At 38.3% G+C, this 19917-nt stretch overlaps 4 protein-coding genes across 4 annotated transcripts; all 4 read left to right on the top strand.

Moving 5' to 3' along the window:
- Nucleotides 1-5053: 5053 nt before the first annotated feature.
- GCK72_017459 (uncharacterized protein) lies at nucleotides 5054-9577 on the top strand (the record flags this gene model as incomplete). The annotated part of the gene is made up of 8 exons (XM_053732098.1): nucleotides 5054-5214; nucleotides 5261-5406; nucleotides 5450-5713; nucleotides 6338-6416; nucleotides 8453-8598; nucleotides 8646-9082; nucleotides 9282-9360; nucleotides 9408-9577. 8 exons carry the CDS (start codon nucleotides 5054-5056, stop codon nucleotides 9575-9577), a joined length of 1482 nt encoding a protein of 493 aa, XP_053581011.1.
- A 742-nt stretch (nucleotides 9578-10319) lies between these two features.
- GCK72_017458 (uncharacterized protein) lies at nucleotides 10320-11794 on the top strand (the record flags this gene model as incomplete). Its single annotated transcript, XM_053732097.1, has 5 exons — nucleotides 10320-10480; nucleotides 10528-10673; nucleotides 10722-11158; nucleotides 11202-11280; nucleotides 11562-11794. The coding sequence occupies 5 exons, from the start codon at nucleotides 10320-10322 to the stop codon at nucleotides 11792-11794; spliced, it is 1056 nt and encodes a 351-aa protein (XP_053581010.1).
- A 1170-nt stretch (nucleotides 11795-12964) lies between these two features.
- Nucleotides 12965-14139, top strand: GCK72_017457 (uncharacterized protein; the record flags this gene model as incomplete). Its single annotated transcript, XM_003102337.2, has 5 exons — nucleotides 12965-13125; nucleotides 13173-13318; nucleotides 13366-13802; nucleotides 13847-13925; nucleotides 13970-14139. The coding sequence occupies 5 exons, from the start codon at nucleotides 12965-12967 to the stop codon at nucleotides 14137-14139; spliced, it is 993 nt and encodes a 330-aa protein (XP_003102385.2).
- A 1355-nt stretch (nucleotides 14140-15494) lies between these two features.
- Nucleotides 15495-19462, top strand: GCK72_017456 (uncharacterized protein; the record flags this gene model as incomplete). The annotated part of the gene is made up of 6 exons (XM_003102280.2): nucleotides 15495-15577; nucleotides 15628-15692; nucleotides 17261-17528; nucleotides 17578-18758; nucleotides 18808-19208; nucleotides 19298-19462. 6 exons carry the CDS (start codon nucleotides 15495-15497, stop codon nucleotides 19460-19462), a joined length of 2163 nt encoding a protein of 720 aa, XP_003102328.2.
- Between the last annotated feature and the right edge of the window lie 455 nt (nucleotides 19463-19917).

The following is a 19917-nucleotide window of genomic DNA, read 5'->3' as shown; positions in this document are numbered from 1 at the left end:
CGAGAGAAGAAACGGAGGGGAGATTCAAGTTGAGTTGTACTGAGCGAGTTTGAAGGGTGAAATAGTTCACAAGCGTATTCGAGTGTTGGACGAATAAAGGAATTAAAGAGCTTGAAGTAGAACTTTATATTGTTTGAACGGAAGCTATTCAATATTCTTCTGCAATTAAATTTAGCATTGTTTACTATTTTTGCAATGTGGGCATCAAATTTCAAACCACAATCGACAAGAAGACCCAGATCTCTGGCAATATTGGCAGACGCTAGTTTAGCGTTACCAATAAAGTAGTCTGTGTATGGATTGCATACACCAAGATGCAAGACTACAGTTTTGTTTTCAGCTAGTTGCAATTTCCACTTATCGCACCAGTCAGAAATAACGTTGAGCGTTTTTTGGAGACTGGCGGGGTTTTCACTGTAGATCTTGAGATCGTCAGCAAAGGCAATGGAATAAACATCTGAGGGAAGGGACTGGATCAGGTCATTGATATATACCAAGAACAGAAATGGACCCGTAACAGTACCCTGCAAAACACCTGAGACGTTATTAAAACTATTCTCTGATACGTAGTCATCGATTTTGATTTTGGATTCACGGTTGGACAGAAACGATTTGAACCACTCGCAAAGAGCCAAGTCGAGTCCAAAGTTCATCAATTTGAACAGAAGCAAATCGTGAGGAACCGAATCAAAGGCCTTGCGGAAATCGATTAGAATTACGTCCATGTATGCTTTAGGTTTCGAAAGGGTTAAGTGGTACTGGGAAGTAGCATCGATGAGGGCCAGTGGGCATGATCTGTTGGATAGGAATCCGTATTGTTTTTTGGACAGCTGAGCAGCGAGTTCTGATTTAATTGGTTTCAGGATTAATCTCTCAAATAATCTGGCTAGAGGATGTGTAAGAGAGATGGGTCTGAAGTTAGAAGGATCTAGAATGCTGCCCTTCTTGTGCAGCGGAATGACCGTTGCAGTTTTCCAGCAATCGGGAAACCTCCTGGCAGACAGTGATTCGGTGAAAATAAGCGAAAGTGGGACGGAGATTGAATTTGCGCATTTCTTAATAATATAAAAGTTGATCCTATCAGTTGAGTATCCTATTTTGGGCTGTAATTTAGAAATGGCAAGGAACACACTAAGGGGGGAGACGTCCACAAATATGTTTTTAGGCTTTGGATGAGGGAGGGCAGGATGCGGTGAGGACGGAATTGTGAAACTCTCTGCAAACGTTTTGATGAATTGGTCAGCAATATCCGAAGGCTTGGTGATCAGGCTACCGTTAACAAGAAGCTTTGTAATGGAGGAAGAAGACGTGAGCCTTCTTTTAACGAAGCCAAAGAGTCTTCTAGGATTAGCTGATCCAATTATTTCGTTTTCAGATTTTCTTATCCTTTTTCGTATGTTCTTCAAACGTAATTTGACCTTTGATTTGAGCTTGGTGGGATTTAAGGTTTTATTCCGACGCTTTAAGAGTTTGTAGGTATACTGCCGACTTAGTACCGCAGATCTAGAGTTTATTTTCATAAGAGGGGTAAACATATCTATACTCTCATTGAAGATATTTAAGAAGTGGGAGAGTTTTGAATCGAGAGTTGCAAAAAAGGAAAACTGCTTTGCCCAATTGAAACTAGCGAGATAGGAATTCAGTGAATCAACGTCGCATTTACGGTAGTTCAGCAATTGTTTGACTTTGCGACGGGAACTTGCTTCTTTGGTGAGATTGGTTGAGAAGAGAACGGAGTTGTGGTCCGACATCAACAAGGGCTCGCCAACTTTAATATTGAAGCAAGCTTTGGGATTACTCGAGAAAATAAGATCTAAGATGTTTTCCGTGCCACGTTGAGAGATTCTAGTTGCTGATTTAACTAACTGAACCATATTGTGTGATTCAGTCATATCTGTTAGACCTGTATTGTCGATACGAGAGTGGTGCGCCCATTGGATTCCCTATTGCACTTCTTTCATAATACTCAACTACCCGTGATATCCTATACTTCTTCTCTCCCTCTCAGAAGCTTCCTGGCATCTAGTCTCCTCCTCCAAAAATCCGAAGCTGCCAGCCGGGTGTGGATACTCCGAGAGGGGTGTGTAATGTTGTCTTTCCTAGTCAGAATTGTATCAGATCCACACACACACGACGTTACCTATTCAGTGTGTGCCTAAAATGCTGACAGATCCCAAATCGCATTTTGAAAAACAAACCTCCAAGAGAGCCGGCGAACAAGTCAATGAGAGTACTCATTCTTCACAGAATATCAATATCAAGCTGAATATAAGATCAGAGAGTATCCAGAATCAAACCGTTTTTTCACTAGGATAAGACAAGTCAACGAGACTTGAAACTTTCGACAAAATGTGAATAAGAGCTCTGTGTTATAAACACATTGCGGGATAAAACGACGAGAAGAGATGGGTTCGGTGAGCGCCAGATTGCCCTGTGACGTCTCGTTTGCCTTTTTTGAATTCATGACACGCCTATTCTACTGATACTTCTTCCTCCCACCCCTCCCACCTCCTACTGTTATCAACGTTGTCTCTTTCTTGAAGAGAGAAGAAGAGACGACGGCATAGAGATCGTCGTTTTTGGTTAGTTAGCCCCCTTCTTCCTTGCCTATTCGTCGATGATAATATCGAACAAGTCGACCTCCTCTCTGTCTCCAATCACAGGAGAGATGATGATCATAAATATTCTGATGTCGTCGTCTCTTCATTGACGACGTCGTTGACATGGACATGTGGCTGAAGATATGGAAACAAAGAGAGAAAAAACATATAAAAACATATAAAAACTACAGGTGTTCCAACTTGTTCTCCAGGTTCTCATTTTGGTCCTTACGTGGAAAAATGAAACATTCGAGAGTTGATCCAACGGACACTACAAACATCACTTTCCTGCAAAAGATAGAGTCTACCGATGCTGCAATAAAACAGTGGTTCAATGTCCTAATTTGTGGTTTCTCTGATGAATTGGTTTTGTTGAGTTACTGTAGGCTGGGTTATAGTCTAGTCGGTTTTTAACATTGATGATTGGTTGCGTTCTTCGCCTCCTCTATTTTGGCTCAAGGTGTAGGAGACTGTTTACATATCCCAAAAATGCTGGAGTTCTGAAAAACTGAGAATGATGTTTTTATGCAACAGATATATTAACACAGTTCAATTTTTACAACCACGCGCTACCGAAACCGAAGAAAATTGTGTGCGAAATTGAGAGACGCAGAGGAAAATTTTCGAGAGGATTTCGGTGGAGCGCAGTTGTAAAAACAGTGCTGCGCTGATATTAGATGGTTTCTACGAAATCTTCCCGAATGAATCCATAGTATGTGTCAAACACTTTTTTCATAGTTATTCCCTTTCAAAGTTCTCATTTTCAACATCTATGATCACAAGATTTTACTTTCGTTCTGTTCCATTCTTCATCTAAATCGTTCAATTCAAATTTCCTAGACAAACCTTGGAATTCTATGATCTTCTCCTTGTCGGACAAGATGTGATGATCACTTTCTCAGAATCTTTAAAAATAAATCATCTTGATGTACCTAAAAACAGACAAAAAACTGTTTATTTCATCTCACAAAAGTTTCATGCAGATAAAAAAAGAAAACAGGTGTTTGATCTTAGAAAAACAATTTATTTGATGTCTTAGACAATCGAACATCAGAACGTCTCACTCAATGACAAGATACAGTGCAAGTGTACCCGTACAGTAATCTTGATGAACGTCCGTTCCGGGTACAGATTGTATTCGGATTGTATGTACTCATCTTTGCTCTATGCAACTACATCACACTAGAATTTACGATGCCGTCTCTCCGTGAGACCAATGACGCCGTCACGAATCAGACGAACTCAAAAGCTGATGACGTCACTGAACCCCACGTGGAATCATAGCTTCCTGTTTACATCGAACAGTGGTGTCATAGTTGCCCAAATATGAGACATAGGGAGGGGGCTACAGTTGAAAAGTGAAGGGCGGAACAAGTTGTACTTCGCCCTGACCGTGTGTCTTGCAGCAACGTGATGATAATAGTCGACGTCTTCTTCTCTTTCGTCGCCTCATTTTCAACTTCTCTCACAATATCAGTTGGTGATAAATCACTGGTCCCCTGGCCACGAGAAATCAGACTTATCGAATTGAAAAGAAAATGAAAGAAAGGCGTGTGATGGTGTTAGATTGCATAACTTTTGATACGACATAGGCGCGACGAGGGGTTCAGTGAGATATGTGAAAAACAAAAGGGTGTCTGCAAAAAGAAAACTGTCCGAAAACTTTCAGAAAATCACGTAAGCATGAGGGGGGACAGGTTAGAGAAGATCTCGAACGAATGTTCGTGCTTTCAGACATGGTATGGACACCAGAGTTGTGCGGAATTCCGACTTCTGACTTCCGACTTCCAGACAAGGAAGTTTACTTCCGACTTCCGTTATTCCATAACTGTGGAATTTAGGAAGAATACACTTCGCAAAAATACATTCGCGAATTTTATAATCTTTTTCATGAAGTTTTAAATTTTTTGCGAAAAAATTAACTTCCGACTTCCGATTTCCAACTTCCAACTTCCGACTTTTGACTTCCGTTTTGAAAAAATTGCTTCCGCACAATTCTGATGGACACATCGAAAACACGGATTCTGTCAATTTTGGGGAAGTAGTGGACATTTGGACGAATCGACGGACAGACAGGAACCCTTGGACATCCAGATAGACAGATCGACAGAAAATGTCTTTTCGTTGTTTTTCCAGGTTTTTCTACATAAATTCAGAAAACAAATCGAAGATTTTCAGATTATTTTCAATTTTTTGGGAGAAGGACATCTGACCACGAGTATACACAGACAACAGGCTCACAAAAACAGCATTCCAAGGATTCTGATACTCTTCAAAATCTACGTGGTGTGTTTCGATCTTTAGCTTAAGGTCAGTACACTTCACCGAAACATGCCAAAAATAATGTGATATGTTTCATCATACTTGAATATCAAGTGATGTTTGAATGTTTTCTAGTAACATACCTGTAATTATAAAATATTCCAATTTCATACGATCAGTAAACCAGAAAAATGGATTGCACAGCGACTGAACGAAATGAATACTTCTGGATTATGCATACTTTCTTCATCGCTTCCCTTCCAGTCTATACAGTTGCTATCGTTGCTTTATTAAAAATCAAGTCTTCTTATTTCGAGAAGTACAAGTTGTTCTTGATATGGCATACGTTGATGTAAGTGATCTAATTGTTCAAAAGAAAAATAAGTTAGTTTTTTCAGAAATTTTTCCATCGAAATCCTCAATTCCTGGTTTTTAAACCCAGTTGTTCATTCACCTCTCCCGATTCTCAGATTCACTGGAATCTTTTCTCAATTAGGTTTCACCGGTCTTTTTCAATTTTTTGTAATTGGAACCATGATATATCGTGAGTACCTGATAGTTGTTTTGTTTAAAAGAATTTATTTCAGAAACTGCCTACTCGATTTCTGAAATGTTCCTCTTTCGTTTCCGCGCTAGCATGATTGACTACAAATCGAAAGTTTTCTATACTTATCTCAGAGCTAATATTTATATCTACCGTCTAACCATAACATGCTTCCTTATTCTAAACATCTGTACCTACAACATCGCTCTAGATCAGCAAGAATCCAACAGACAAAATATGATGCGAAACTATCCAGATTCTGCAATCGAGATAACATGTCCTAATGTGATTGTGGCTGCTCCACTCGGTGATTTAATTACTTTTTACAACATGCTCATTTGGCTAATTATTGTCACGATCACACTAACTTCCACATTTGCAACTACAATCTATCTACGAAAAAACTTTAATAATAATAATAATTTATTACGTCCGCAATGGGTACGTGATTGATACCAATATGCATGAGTTCAATTTGTCCGTGTTCCAGTTTCTTGTATTCGTAGCACTAATTCAACTTTTTCTTTTTCTTATTTCTTGGAACAAATGCTTCTTCGAGGATGATTGGAGATAAATTAGCATCTTCGTAACTCTTAAACTTGATCCCCAATAGTTCAAGAGCTACCATTTGACAGGGAAATACCATAACGAACTCTCGGAAAATTATCCATGTCCTGCGTCTATGTCTCTTAGTTTTCTTCTTACGATCTTTCCGTTGTTGTTTGCGTTGTTTCAGCTTCTGCTTTCTTTTGTGTTCTGCCTTTGCCCGCTTTTCAACCCATTCTTCTATCTGCTCGGAGAAGAATTCTCCGACTTGAAGAAGAATTCTCATTTATCAGCGACTGTTGTGAGAACGCAGAAAATGTTATTGTTCAGCTTAACCGTTCAAGTAACAGCTTAAAATTTTTTAATTCAAAATCTCAACTTCCAGACAGCAATCCATTGTATAATGTTAGGTATACCAAACGCTATGTTTATACTTGCCGCATTTGTCGGAGTTCGAAGCGAAAGTGAGTTTTCTTACTATTAGATCTTATCCTGACCAGGGAAAGTCATGGAGTCAGTTTGGAGTTATAGGACGTTACCTATATCATTGGAAAGCCGAGAAAACGCTGATTCCAAATATACATATTCAGTTTTTGTCCTCGAGACCTGGTATTCGAGAAAAACGAGGCCAAAGTTTGGACCACTGACACCTTACCTATGTTACCGTTTCTCGAATACCAAGCCTCGAGGGGAGAAACTGAGTATATATTTGGGATCACCGTTTTCTCAGCTTTCCAATGATATAGGTCACGTCCTATAACTCCAAACTGACACCATGACCTTTCCTAGTTAGTAGTAAAACTATTTAGTCATCGCCAAGCTGTCCTTCCTCATCTTGACATTTCATGGATTTGCTTCAACTATTGCAATGATTGTTTTGACTCAACCTATCAAAAACGTTGTTGTTCAGATGTTGAAATGTAGAAAATCGAATGGAAAAACAGAAAATAGTTCCACTTCCACTATTTTTTCAGTGAACAAATGGAGAGTCAGCCATGATTCTCTATTGAAAATTCTATGTTGCTGACAATTTCGAGTACCTCGCTCTACCGAAATTGAGAAAAATAGCGTGGAAAATTAGGAGACGTAGAGAAAAAAAGAATTTTTGAGATTATAACGGTGGAGCGCATTTGTAACACGCAAATACCTTGTAAAATCAACAAAAAAACAAAAAATATGTTTATCTTTCTTTATTGGAAATCGAAGAAATTTTGATGCACTTTTATGTCCTTTGCTGTATAATCCACGTAGTTCCTCGTTGCACACAAGCTCGAAAATGTGAAAATATTGAAGAAATGCAGAAGATGACGAAAATTATTGTTACACGAAGAAGAAGAGATTTCAAACTGAAAAACTCAATTTCAAACTCTGAATTGTTCTGAAAAATTCTGAAATTCAAACTCACTTTCACTCTGAAAAGTGTTCAATTTAGAAGAGTCCTCGATTAGGGGAATCATGGTTTTAATTCGAGTGGGAATAACGAAAGAGTGAAGTAATCGGCTCTTTTTATGTAGGAACTGCAGATTTTATCAGCAAAAAGAAAAACAGTGCCAAGTTCACGTGGAGGTTTGCGGATTTTTTTTGCATTTGGAAGTGATTTTTAAAATGAAATACGTGCTTTATCTTTTGAAAAAAAAATAGACATAGAAAACTTATAATAGCTTATGAGATTCGAGATCACGTTGAGACACCACAGAGCAATTTGCAAGAGAATAAATCCACTCTACTTCACATTGAGTTCGGTCACCTTTAAATGGAGCTCCAGGAGGCAAAGAAGCCACAGGAGGCTCTGATGACTCACTAGAGAAGGCCTCCACGTGACCGTGGAGTTATGGGACAGTGCCTATATCATTGGAAAGCTGAGAAAACGGTGATTTCAAATATATACTTAGTTTTCTTCTCGAATACCAGGTCTCGAGGGCAAAAACTGAATATATGTTTGGAATCTGCGTTTTCTCAGCTTTCCAACGGTTAAGGTCACGTCCCATAACTCTACGGTCATCTCGAGTCGTTCCCTAGTCAGTAGGTTGCTTAGAACAAGGAAATCGAGTATTTCACGATGCAATGTTACTTCCCGAAAACTTGCCAAAATAACTTCCTAAATATAACTTTCCAAAAATGTATCCAACAATCATTTCATATTAGAGCTCGAGCATTTATTGATCAATACTCAGTCTACATAGATATTAACAACATGTAATTAAGTTTTCCCACTCTCCCCGGTGACTACACACCAACTTCCTTTCATATTCAATCTTTTTCCTTCATTCCCTCAATTTCTTATCAATAAATGGATTGCGCTGAGTCAGAACATGCTTCATACTATTGAATAATGCATTCTGTATTCATTATATCACTTCCTGTATATGCTCTCGCTATTCTTGCCTTGTTACAAACAAAATCGCCGTACTTTGAAAAGTATAAATTGTTTTTAATCTGGCATACTTCCACGTGAGTCAAAGAGGGAAACTCGAGCACTGACAACACTACAGTTTTTCAGAAATCTTTTGGCTGAATTGTTGAATTCATGGTTCCTGCTACCTGTTGTTCATCTGCCACTACCACTTCTCCGATTCACTGGATATCTGTCTCTTTGGGGATTCAGTGGCTTACTCCAGTTTCTCATAATTTCATCAATGCTTTATTGTAGGTTAATTAGCAACAAATCAACAATAATCATCCCACTTTTTCAGTGACTGCCTACTCGGTTTTCGAAATGTTCATGTTCCGTTTTCGAGCCAGTCTGCTCAACTACAAAGCCACGTCATTCTACTTATACTTGAGAGTCAACACATATATTTTCCGTGGTGTCTTACTGATCTTTATAATTGCTAACTGTGTCACATACACTTTTGGATTAGAACTACAGGTCAAAAACAGACAGAAACTATTTTCCGATCAACCAGATGCCTCTATCCTAGTACTCTGTCCTACTGTCATTGTGGCTGTTCCATTAGAAGATCCATTTGCGATGTATAATATGGTCGGTTGGGTACTTGTTGTTTTTATCACAATCACTTCTACCTCCGCAACTACGGTTTATTTGAAAAGAAACTTGAAAGAAAATGCACAACAGTCTGCGACAGTTGTAAGAATGCATAAGATGCTGTTGATAACTCTAGCAGTTCAGGTACCAAATTATATTAGCTCTGCACAGTGCTTACAACTGCGCTCCACCAAAATGTCCTTGAAAAATATCTATTTTCTCTGCGTCTCTCGATTTCGCACACAATTTTCTTCGGTTTTGGTAGAGCGCGGTTGTATGAAGTGTGCGGTGATAATAGTTTTGTAAATATTTCTTTTTTTGAAATTTCCTTTTTCTTTTCCAGACTGCAATCCATGGCTTCATGTTAGGTGCCCCCAACGCAATGTTTATATTTGCAGCGTTTTTTGGAGTACGTCATGAGTGTAAGCCTTTCGAGGAATTCTACATAGAATCTTATTTTTTGTTTCAGTCGTTGCAACAGTTTCATTTATCTCCCTGACGGTCCATGGATTTGCTTCAACGTTGGCCATGATTCTATTGACGAAGCCTATCAAGAATTCTGTTATTCTCATGTTGAAATGCAAAATGTCAGATAAAGTGGTGGTGGAGGACACGAGAAGAATGTCGCATAAATTCTGATGTACGGATTTTTTTAAAGAAAAACTTTCATTGCTTTATAAAACTTTTGCTAGACCATTCTTGGAGTATGGGACAGTCGTTTCCAACCCAACGGATATGAAAACAGTGAAATCCATAGAGGCTGTGCAAAGTAATTTCACTAGAAGAGTAATGTTTAGAGTGGCACGTAAAAGAATTCTTAACACGGACCCAGAGTACCGAAGTGCTGCTGACCGCCTTATTGACTACAACCTTCAAACTCTTAAAGATCGGCGGGAACACTTTGACGTTAAGTTTTTCCAAAAACTTCTACTGGGTAAAATTGCAATTGACCACAATAATTACTTTAGTTACTCTCCCACAAAAACCAGGCGTGGCCACTCCTACCGATAGAAGAAATCAAAAACTAAAATAGGCAGATTATTTTTTACAAACAGAGTGCTGAATAAAATAGTAAATCAAAAGCCCTAGAAGAAACACGTATTATGACATTTCCGAACTTGACTTCTGACTTCCCCTCCTCTTTTTATTGTATTTTTTTTATTGTATTCTATTTTTAATTGATTAACCTTCACGTATCGTAAATAAATAATAATAATAATAATGTGTTTCATAATCCGATCTTTAGCTTATGTTTTACCGAAAAATGCCAATAATAATGTGATAGGTTTCATCATACTTGAATATCAAGTGATGTTTGAATGTTTTCCAGTACCTACAATTATAAAATATTCCAATTTCATACGATCAGTAAACCAGAAAAATGGATTGCACAGCGACTGAACGAAATGAATACTTCTGGATTATGCATACCTTCTTCACAGTTTCCCTTCCAGTCTATTCAGTTGCTATCATTGCATTATTAAAAATCAAATCTTCTTATTTTGAGAAGTACAAGTTGTTCTTGATATGGCATACGTTGATGTAAGTGATCTAATTGTTCAAAAGAAAAATAAGTTAGTTTTTTTCAGAAATTTTTCCATCGAAATCCTCAATTCCTGGTTTCTAAACCCAGTTGTTCATTCACCTCTCCCAATTCTCAGATTCACTGGAATCTTTTCTCAATTAGGTTTTACAGGTCTCTTCCAATTTTTTGTAATTGGAACCATGATATATCGTGAGTGCCTTTGTTTCAAATATTTAATTTAAAAAAAAATTATTTCAGAAACTGCCTACTCAATTTCAGAAATGTTTCTATTTCGTTTTCGAGCTAGTATGATTGACTACAAATCAAAAGTTTTCTATACCTATCTCAGAGCAAATATTTACATCTACCGTCTAACCATAACCTGCTTCCTTACTCTAAACATATGTACCTACAATTTCGCTCTAGATCAGCAAGAATCCAACAGACAGAATATGATGCGAAATTATCCAGATTCTGCAATCGAGATAACATGTCCTAATGTGATTGTGGCGGCTCCACTCGGTGATTTAATTACTTTTTATAACATGCTTATTTGGCTAATCATTGTCACTATCACACTAACTTCCACATTTGCAACTACAATCTATCTACGAAAAAACTTGAAGGAGAATTCTCATTTATCAGAAACTGTTGTGAGAATGCAGAAAATGTTATTGTTCAGCTTAACAGTTCAGGTAACAGGCTGACAATTTTCTTTATCGAGAGATCATGTTCCAGACAACCATCCACTGTATAATGTTAGGTATACCAAATGCTCTGTTTATACTAGCCGCATTTGTCGGAGTTCGAAGCGAAAGTGAGTTTTCTTACTATTAGATCTTATCCTGACTGGGGAAGGTCATGGAGTCAGTTTGGAGTTATAGAACGTGACCTATATCTTTGGAAAGCTGAGAAAACGATGATTCCAAATATATATTCAGTTTTTGTCCTCGAGTTTCTCGAATACCAAGCCTCGAGGGGAGAAACTGAGTATATATTTGGGATCACCGTTTTCTCAGCTTTCCAAAGATATAGGTCACGTCCTATAACTCCAAACTGACTACATGGCCTTTCCTAGTTTGTAGTAGAACTGTTCAGTCATCGCCAAACTGTCCTTCCTTATCTTGACATTTCATGGATTCGCTTCAACTATGGCAATGATTGTTTTGACTCAACCTATCAAAAATGCAGTTGTTCAGATGTTGAAATATGGAAAATCGAATGGAAAAACCGAAAATGGATCAAACGGAAAAAGTTCCACTTCTACTATTTTTTCAATGAACAAATGGAGAGTCGGCCATGATTCTCGATTGAAAATTCTATATTGCTGACAATTTCAAGATGAAGTTTAGGTAGAAAACTAATTTCATTTCATCACAGTTCAGTTTCTACAACCTCGCTCGACCGAAATTGAGAAAATAGCTCGAAAATATGCATTTTTGAGATGATTACGGTAGAGCGCAGTAGTAACGAGCAACCTTGTAAAATCAACAAAAGAAACAGAAAATGTTTATCTTTCTTTATTGGAAATCGCACGAATTTTGATAAAAAATTATGTCCTTTGCTGTATAATCCACGTAGACAATCGTTGCACACAAGATCGAAAATGTGAAAATATTGAAGAAATGCAGAAGATGACGAAAATTATTGTTACACGAAGAAGAAGAGATTTCAAACTGAAAAACTCAAATTCTGAATTGTTCTGAAAAATTCAGAAATTCAAACTCACTTTCACTCTGAATCGTATTCAATTTAGAAGAGTCCTCGATTAAGGGAATCATGGTTTTAATTCAAGTGGGAATAACGACAGAGTAAAGTAATCGGCTATTTTTATGTAGGAACTGCAGATTTTATCAGCAAAAGGAAAAACAGTGCCAAGTTCACGTGGAGGTTTGCGGATTTTTTTTGCATTTGGAAGTGATTTTTAAAATGAAAAACGTGTTTTATCTTTTGAAAAAAATAGGCATAGAAAACTTATAATAGCTTATGAGATCACGAATCGGAGATGCGAGGTAACGTTGAGGGAAAGGCCTCCAGGTGACCGTGGAGTTATGGGACGTGACCTATATCATTGGAAAGCTGAGAAAACGCTGATTCCATATATACATATCCAGTTTTTGTCCTCGAGACCTGGTATTCGAGAAAAACGAGGGCAAAAACTGAATATATATTTGGAATCAGCGTTTTTTCAGCTTTCCAACGGTTTAGGTCACGTCCCATAACTCCACGATTACCTGGAGGACTTTCTTAGTCAGTTGGCTGCTAGAACAAGGAAATCGAGTATTTCACGAAGAACTTCCCGAAACTTGCCAAAAATAACTTCCCAAAAATGTAACCAACAACCGTTTCATATTAGAGCTCGAGCGGTTGTTGATCAATACTCAGTCCACATAGATATTAATAACACGTAATTAAGTTTTTCCACTCTCCCCGGTGACTAGACACCAACTTCCTTTCATATTCAATCTTTTTCCTTCATTCCCTCAATTTCTTATCAATAAATGGATTGCGCTGAGTCAGAACATGCTTCATACTATTGGATAATGCATTCTGTATTCATTATATCACTTCCTGTATATGCTCTCGCTATTCTTGCCTTGTTACAAACAAAATCGCCGTACTTTGAAAAGTATAAATTGTTTTTAATCTGGCATACTTCCACGTGAGTCAATGAGTGAAACTCGAGCACTGACAACTATAGTTGTTCAGAAATCTTTTGGCTGAATTATTGAATTCATGGTTCCTGCTACCTGTTGTTCATCTGCCACTACCACTTCTCCGATTCACTGGATATCTGTCTCTTTGGGGATTCAGTGGTTTACTCCAGTTTCTCATAATTGGATCAATGATTTATCGTAGGTTAATTAGCAACAAACCATCAATGATCATTCCACTTTTTCAGTAACTGCCTACTCGGTTTTCGAAATGTTCATGTTCCGCTTTCGAGCCAGTCTGCTCAACTACAAAGCCACGTCATTCTACTTATACTTGAGAGTCAACACATATATTTTCCGTGGCGTCTTACTGATCTTTATAATTGCTAACTGTGTCACATACACTTTTGGATTAGAACTACAGGTCAAAAACAGACAGAAACTATTTTCCGATCAACCAGATGCCTCTATCCTAGTACTCTGTCCTACTGTCATTGTGGCTGTTCCATTAGAAGATCCAGTTGCGTTGTATAATATGGTCGTTTGGGTACTTGTTGTTTTTATCACAATCACTTCTACCTCTGCAACTACGGTTTATTTGAAAAGAAACTTGAAAGAAAATGCACAACAGTCTGCGACAGTTGTAAGAATGCATAAGATGTTGTTGATAACTCTAGCAGTTCAGGTACCAAAATATTTTTTTTTTTTAATTTCCTTTTTCTTTTCCAGACTGCAATCCATGGCTTCATGTTAGGTGCCCCAAACGCAATGTTTATATTTGCAGCGTTTTTTGGAGTACGTCATGAGTGTAAGCCTTTCGAGGAATTCGAGAATCTATTTTTTTTGTTTCAGTCGTTGCGAAACTTTCATTTATCTCCTTGACGGTCCATGGATTCGCTTCAACGTTGGCCATGATTCTATTGACGAAGCCTATCAAGAATTCTGTTATTCTTATGTTGAAATGCAAAATGTCAGATAAATTGGTGGTGGAGGACACGAGAAGAATGTCGCATAAATTTTGATGTACGGATTTTTTTTTGAAAAAAAAAAGATTTATATTGCTTTATCTAGTTTCAAGAAAGATTCTTACCCCGTGATTGACAAAGCTTCTCTTGGAAACAATTATTATCATTCTTGCCAACCGGGCCAACTCTCTTAACACGCAATATTATGAGCTGAAAAATGTACCAAAATGTAGATCTCACCGAGTTCTATGCCCGTGGCACGTTAACGTTTAGCCATCCGTCTCGTATTATGACAGAAACGTAGAACTCGCTGAGATCTACATTTTGGTATATTTTTCAGCTCATAATATTTCGTTTAAAGCTAGTTACGCGCCGGTCCGTTTGCAAGTATGATTATTATGAGTTCAAACTTCTCTGTGCAAGAGAAACTCGCCACGCCCCTAGCAGCGACCATTTTTTTGGCTAACATCTAGCATCGGTCACATCAGAAAACTTTCGATATGCATGTGCTTTCATGAAAACTTTTCTACTTGAAGTTGACCGCGAGAGCTTCTGCATATGTTGCAGATGTACATACACACAGAAGTTGTATAACAGTTGTTCAAACATAAAATGTTTCTTCTTTGTTCAAAAAATGACCAATTTGTCTTCAAACCTAGATGCCTCCACTCGACTACCAGATGTTCCCAAATGTCCCTCCTCCGCCTCTAGACACCTACTATACGTACCTAACAAAAGAAGAATTCATCGAAAACTAGTATTCGTCTCTCCTTTATTGCACTTCTTTCATAATACTCAACTACCCGTGATATCCTATACTTCTTCTCTCCCTCTCAGAAGCTTCCTGGCATCTAGTCTCCTCCTCCAAAAATCCGAAGCTGCCAGCCGGGTGTGGATACTCCGAGAGGGGTGTGTAATGTTGTCTTCTTCTTCTTCTTCTTCTTCTACTTCTTCTTTTCCATCGCCTACTGTCATTTTCTTCCTCCCATTCCCGTCCCTTTTGCCGCCTGGCGAGTGTCCTTCAACTCTGAGTCTCTCATACTTCCAGTGTAGAAGCCAGCACTCTCTCGTCCTCCTCCACCCAATGCTTTCAATGTTATATGGAACGAGATGGCGAGAGAAAAAGAAAGAATAGAAAAAGAGACGGTGTTGATGTGAGTCACAGAGACAGCGACGGGAAGGCCCCCGCCGTTGTGTTGTACTGCTCCGCCAATGTCCGTCCGTTTGTTCGTCCGCACCGGCCCCCAGTCCGCACTCTCTTTTTATTCACAATCTTCTATTTATACACGTTCTCTTTCTCTCTTTTTCTTTTTATACCTGTTCCTCGCTTATTGATTTGTTGATTATCAATAATACAAACAACACGAACCTTTTGTCGTTTTTAGTGGTTCTAACCTGAAACATCAGCCAAAATGGCGCATCTTGTGGAAGGAACTTCTATCATTGATGGCACGTGGCAATTGCCTATCTTGGTCACGGACATGAATATCCAAAGGTAGGAAATTTTCGTTTTGTTTCTCCCCAATTTAATTCTTAAACTACCAGAAGCATCTACGTCCGTGGAGACCTTCACATCGGAGGACTCATGCTCCAACTTGTAAACGAATGTGGTATGTTTTATCTCGATTTGTTTCTTCCCTTATCACTAGAAAGTCTCAACGATCACTTTTATTTTCATCATAAAGCTTCCCTCGGGCACATTTCTCTTCTCTTTCCCTTCGCCTACGCGTTTGTTACAACGAATAGATATGTGGCATCTCTAGATGATGCTCTCACCTCCTTCCATCAGTTAGATAAAGAAAATCAGAAAAAGCTAAAAGCATGGGAAATTGGAAAAAAAAAGTTTTTAAAAACATGATTGAAAAAAGTGGAAACATTTCTGGAATTCCATTTTTTTTTTGACAGAAAAATGAAAGGAATGAGGTCTCAACTTGAGTTAGACCAATCTAGATTTGAATTTTTGTACTGAATCAATTTTTCAAAACGACGCTTTGTACTATCTTTGTATAATGGTTCATCACAGTTCTTACAATTGCGCTCCACCGAAATGCCCTTAAAAGTGCCTATTTTTCTCTGAATCTCTCAATTTTGTATACAATTTTTTCTGGTTTCGGTAGAGCGCGGTTGTAAGGAGCGTGCCGTGCTAATATATGAGTTCCCTGAATTTGATGATCCTAATGATTATACTGAAACTTCTCATTTTTTTGAGCATATCTGAAACTGAAAAACTTTCATCATGTCAGTCAACTATTCATAGAGAAACCCTCTTCTCATCCGCCTATCAAATATTAATGGATTCTATTTCTACCAGTTGATGCGTGTCTTTTGTTCCTTTGCCTCCCTTCTAATGTTGACTATTCAAGTGTGCGCATCTACATAAGCTGATTGTTTAGAAGAGAGAGTCTTCATCTCCTCTTTTCCTCTGAATGCTCACAAAAGTGGTACATAAAGTTGCCAAGAAGAGCCCCCCGCTCAGATATGAGTTCGGCTAGCACACAATGATAGGGATTGGCGGGTCCCTTGAGATCACACAACAACTAACATTCATCATGATCAAGAGCGGAAAGAAGGGGCCAGAGCAAAAAGTTAGACTTCAGATTTTGCCTTAGATTTTTATAGAAAAACAATATTGAAGGGAGAGCAAAATTTAGGGCAAATTGACGGTCTTACAAAATAAATGACGGTGTTACAACAGCTGAAAATGGTCATTTTTGAAAGTGTATTATTGCCTCACTGATTATTTCAAAATGTCAACTGTTTATGGATCATACAGATCAAAAATAGAGCTTCATTTTTGTAGTTGACAACTTTTTTGTACGAGCACTCTCTAGAGAGTTATGGTCATTTTAAGACAACAGCTGAAAAATCGCACTATTTTGCACTGAATTTGTCGATTTGAGGGATAAATAACTTGCTAGAGAGTGCTCGTACAAAAAAGTTCTCAAATACAAAAATGAAGCTCCACTTTTGATATGTATAATTCATTAAAAATCTATTTGATGGGGTAATCAGTATTACCCTGACACACTTTCAGAGTTGGACAATTTCAACTGAAAACTGAAAGTATCGCATTCTTAGTACTGTACACACTGACCGAAAATTATGTTTTCCTGCAACACACGTATAATGTTAAACCCCTAAAAACTTCAAGTACACTTGAAATTCCTCATTTTTCTAGACACCGAACGTGATTGGTCGGACCATGCTCTTTGGTGGCCAGAGAAAAGAAGATGGCTGCAGCACACTCGATCGACACTTGACCAGAATGGCATCACTGCTGAAACACAATTGGAATTCACTCCGATGCATAAAGAAGCGAGAATTCAACTTCCCGATATGCAAATGATTGATGCTAGAGTTGATTTCTCGGTCAATTCATTTAAAGCCACAAAGAAGTTATGCAGAGATTTGGGCATTCGGTATTCGGAGGAGTTGTCTTTGAAGAGGTGAGAATGTTGAAATTCTAAACAAAACTAAAAAAGAAAATAATTTCAGATACATCCCACCTGAGGATCTCCGTCGTGGAACATCCGATGCTGACAATCTCAACGGACCAGTTTCAATGCGTCCAGGAGAGGAATCAGTTGGCCCAATGACCCTCCGTAAAGCCACTCCAATCTTCGCATCCCAATCGAATCTCGATATGCGTCGACGTGGACAGTCGCCAGCTCTCTCCCAATCTGGGCATATTTTCAATGCGCATGAAATGGGAACCCTTCCTCGTCACACATCCACACTGCCACGTGGAGTGAGTCCATCACCTGGAGCTTACAATGATACGATGAGAAGAACACCGATTATGCCAAGTATCAGTTTCAGTGAGGGACTTGAAAATGAGCAGTTCGATGATGCTCTGATTCACTCACCGAGACTTGCTCCAAGCAGAGATACTCCGGTGTTCAGACCTCAAAACTATATTGAGAAGGCTGCGATCAACAGAGGATGGTTGGATTCTAGTAGATCACTCATGGAGCAAGGAATTCAGGAAGGAGAAATTGTGCTACTCCGGTTTAAGTTTATGAACTTCTTTGACTTGAATCCAAAATATGATCCAGTGAGAATCAATCAATTGTACGAGCAAGCTAAATGGAGTATTCTTCTCGATGAATACGATCACACCGAAGAAGAAGCAACCCTTTTCGCTGCTCTTCAACTCCAGGCAACTCTCCAAAGAGATTCTCCAGAACCTGAAGATAATAACAAGGATGATGTGGATATTCTTTTGGATGAACTTGAACATAACCTTGATGCTGCCGCTTTGAACAGACGGTCTGATCTCACACAAGTTCCCGAGCTGGCTGACTACTTGAAGTATATGAAACCAAAGAAGCTAGCCGCATTCAAGGGATTCAAGAGAGCCTTCTTCTCATTCCGTGACTTATATCTTACCTACCACCAGAGCTCATCAGATGTTAACTCGAATCCTCTGGGACAATATTCACTGAAAGGGTGTGAAGTTAGTCCCGATGTCTCAGTGAGCCAACAGAAATATCACATCAAGTTATTACTTCCAACTGCCGAAGGAATGGTTGATTTCATTTTGAAATGTGATTCTGAGCATCAATATGCCAGGTGGATGGCTGCTTGTCGGTTAGCTTCCAGAGGTAAATCAATGGCTGATTCTTCATATCAACAGGAAGTTGAAAGTATTAAGAACTTGCTGAAAATGCAGAGTGGTGAGTTGTTTTTTTGTTCAAAAATGTCTTTCTAATAGTAATTTTTCAGCTAATGGCAACGAAAATGGAAACAACACAGCCTCCCGAAAAACGAACGCAGTGAAGCTTCCAAATGATTTCAACGTTGAAGAATACATTTCATCGAAATATGTCAGAAGGGCAAAGAGCAAACAGTCCATTCAACAACGAGTATCAGATGCTCATGGAAATGTTCGACAACTCACTGCCACTGAAGCCAAACTACAGTACATCAGAGCGTGGCAAGCACTACCAGAACACGGAATTCATTATTTCATTGTGAGATTCCGAAATGCTAGAAAAGCTGAGCTGGTGGCTGTTGCTATCAATCGGTTAGCCAAATTGAATATGGATAATGGAGAGAGTTTAAAGACGTGGCGATTCTCGAATATGAAGAAATGGCATGTCAATTGGGAGATTCGGCATTTGAAGGTAAGAAACTGTTGGAATTTTTTCTAAACCAAGCTTCCGAAGTTGCAACCTTCCACAATTTATTCTCCTTTTTATTATGCTTTTTACAGATCCAATTCGAAGACGAAGATATCGAATTCAAGCCGTTATCCGCTGATTGCAAAGTCGTACATGAGTTCATTGGAGGTTACATTTTCCTTTCAATGAGAAGTAAAGAACAATCTCAAACTCTCAACGAAGAACTTTTCCATAAGCTTACTGGAGGATGGGCGTAATCTTTTTGGTTTCTCTTATCGTTTTTATTCTATTTTTCTCCCCTCATTTAGGTTTCAATTCGGTTTTTCTCTCCCTCTTTTTTCCTCTTTTTATCAAAGTTTTCACCAAATATGACACCAGTATATCCCCCGGATCAAAACGTTTTATGTGCCTTTTTCATATCTATGTATCTAAACTGAATATTGTTAAATCAAATCTTTAGAACAAATTAATTTGAGTGTATGGATTATATGACTGAATAAACTTCAAAAAAGATTATGAATAAAATTTTAAAATAAATTGTGTTTTTTGTTTTTGGGTAGATACATACATGTTGATTTGTCACCCTCTATAGAAATCGTTTACTAGCGGAACTTGGGTACGAGGATCAGCGGAATAGCAATAAGACACTGAACCCATAAAAGTCTTATTGTGAATCTCAATTAATCCGGGAACATAATTAGCCCTCTCACGA

The sequence above is a fragment of the Caenorhabditis remanei genome, chromosome V (genome assembly GCF_010183535.1).
Source record: "Caenorhabditis remanei strain PX506 chromosome V, whole genome shotgun sequence".
Taxonomy (NCBI): domain Eukaryota; kingdom Metazoa; phylum Nematoda; class Chromadorea; order Rhabditida; family Rhabditidae; genus Caenorhabditis; species Caenorhabditis remanei.
This window is presented reverse-complemented; position numbering and strand designations above follow the sequence as displayed.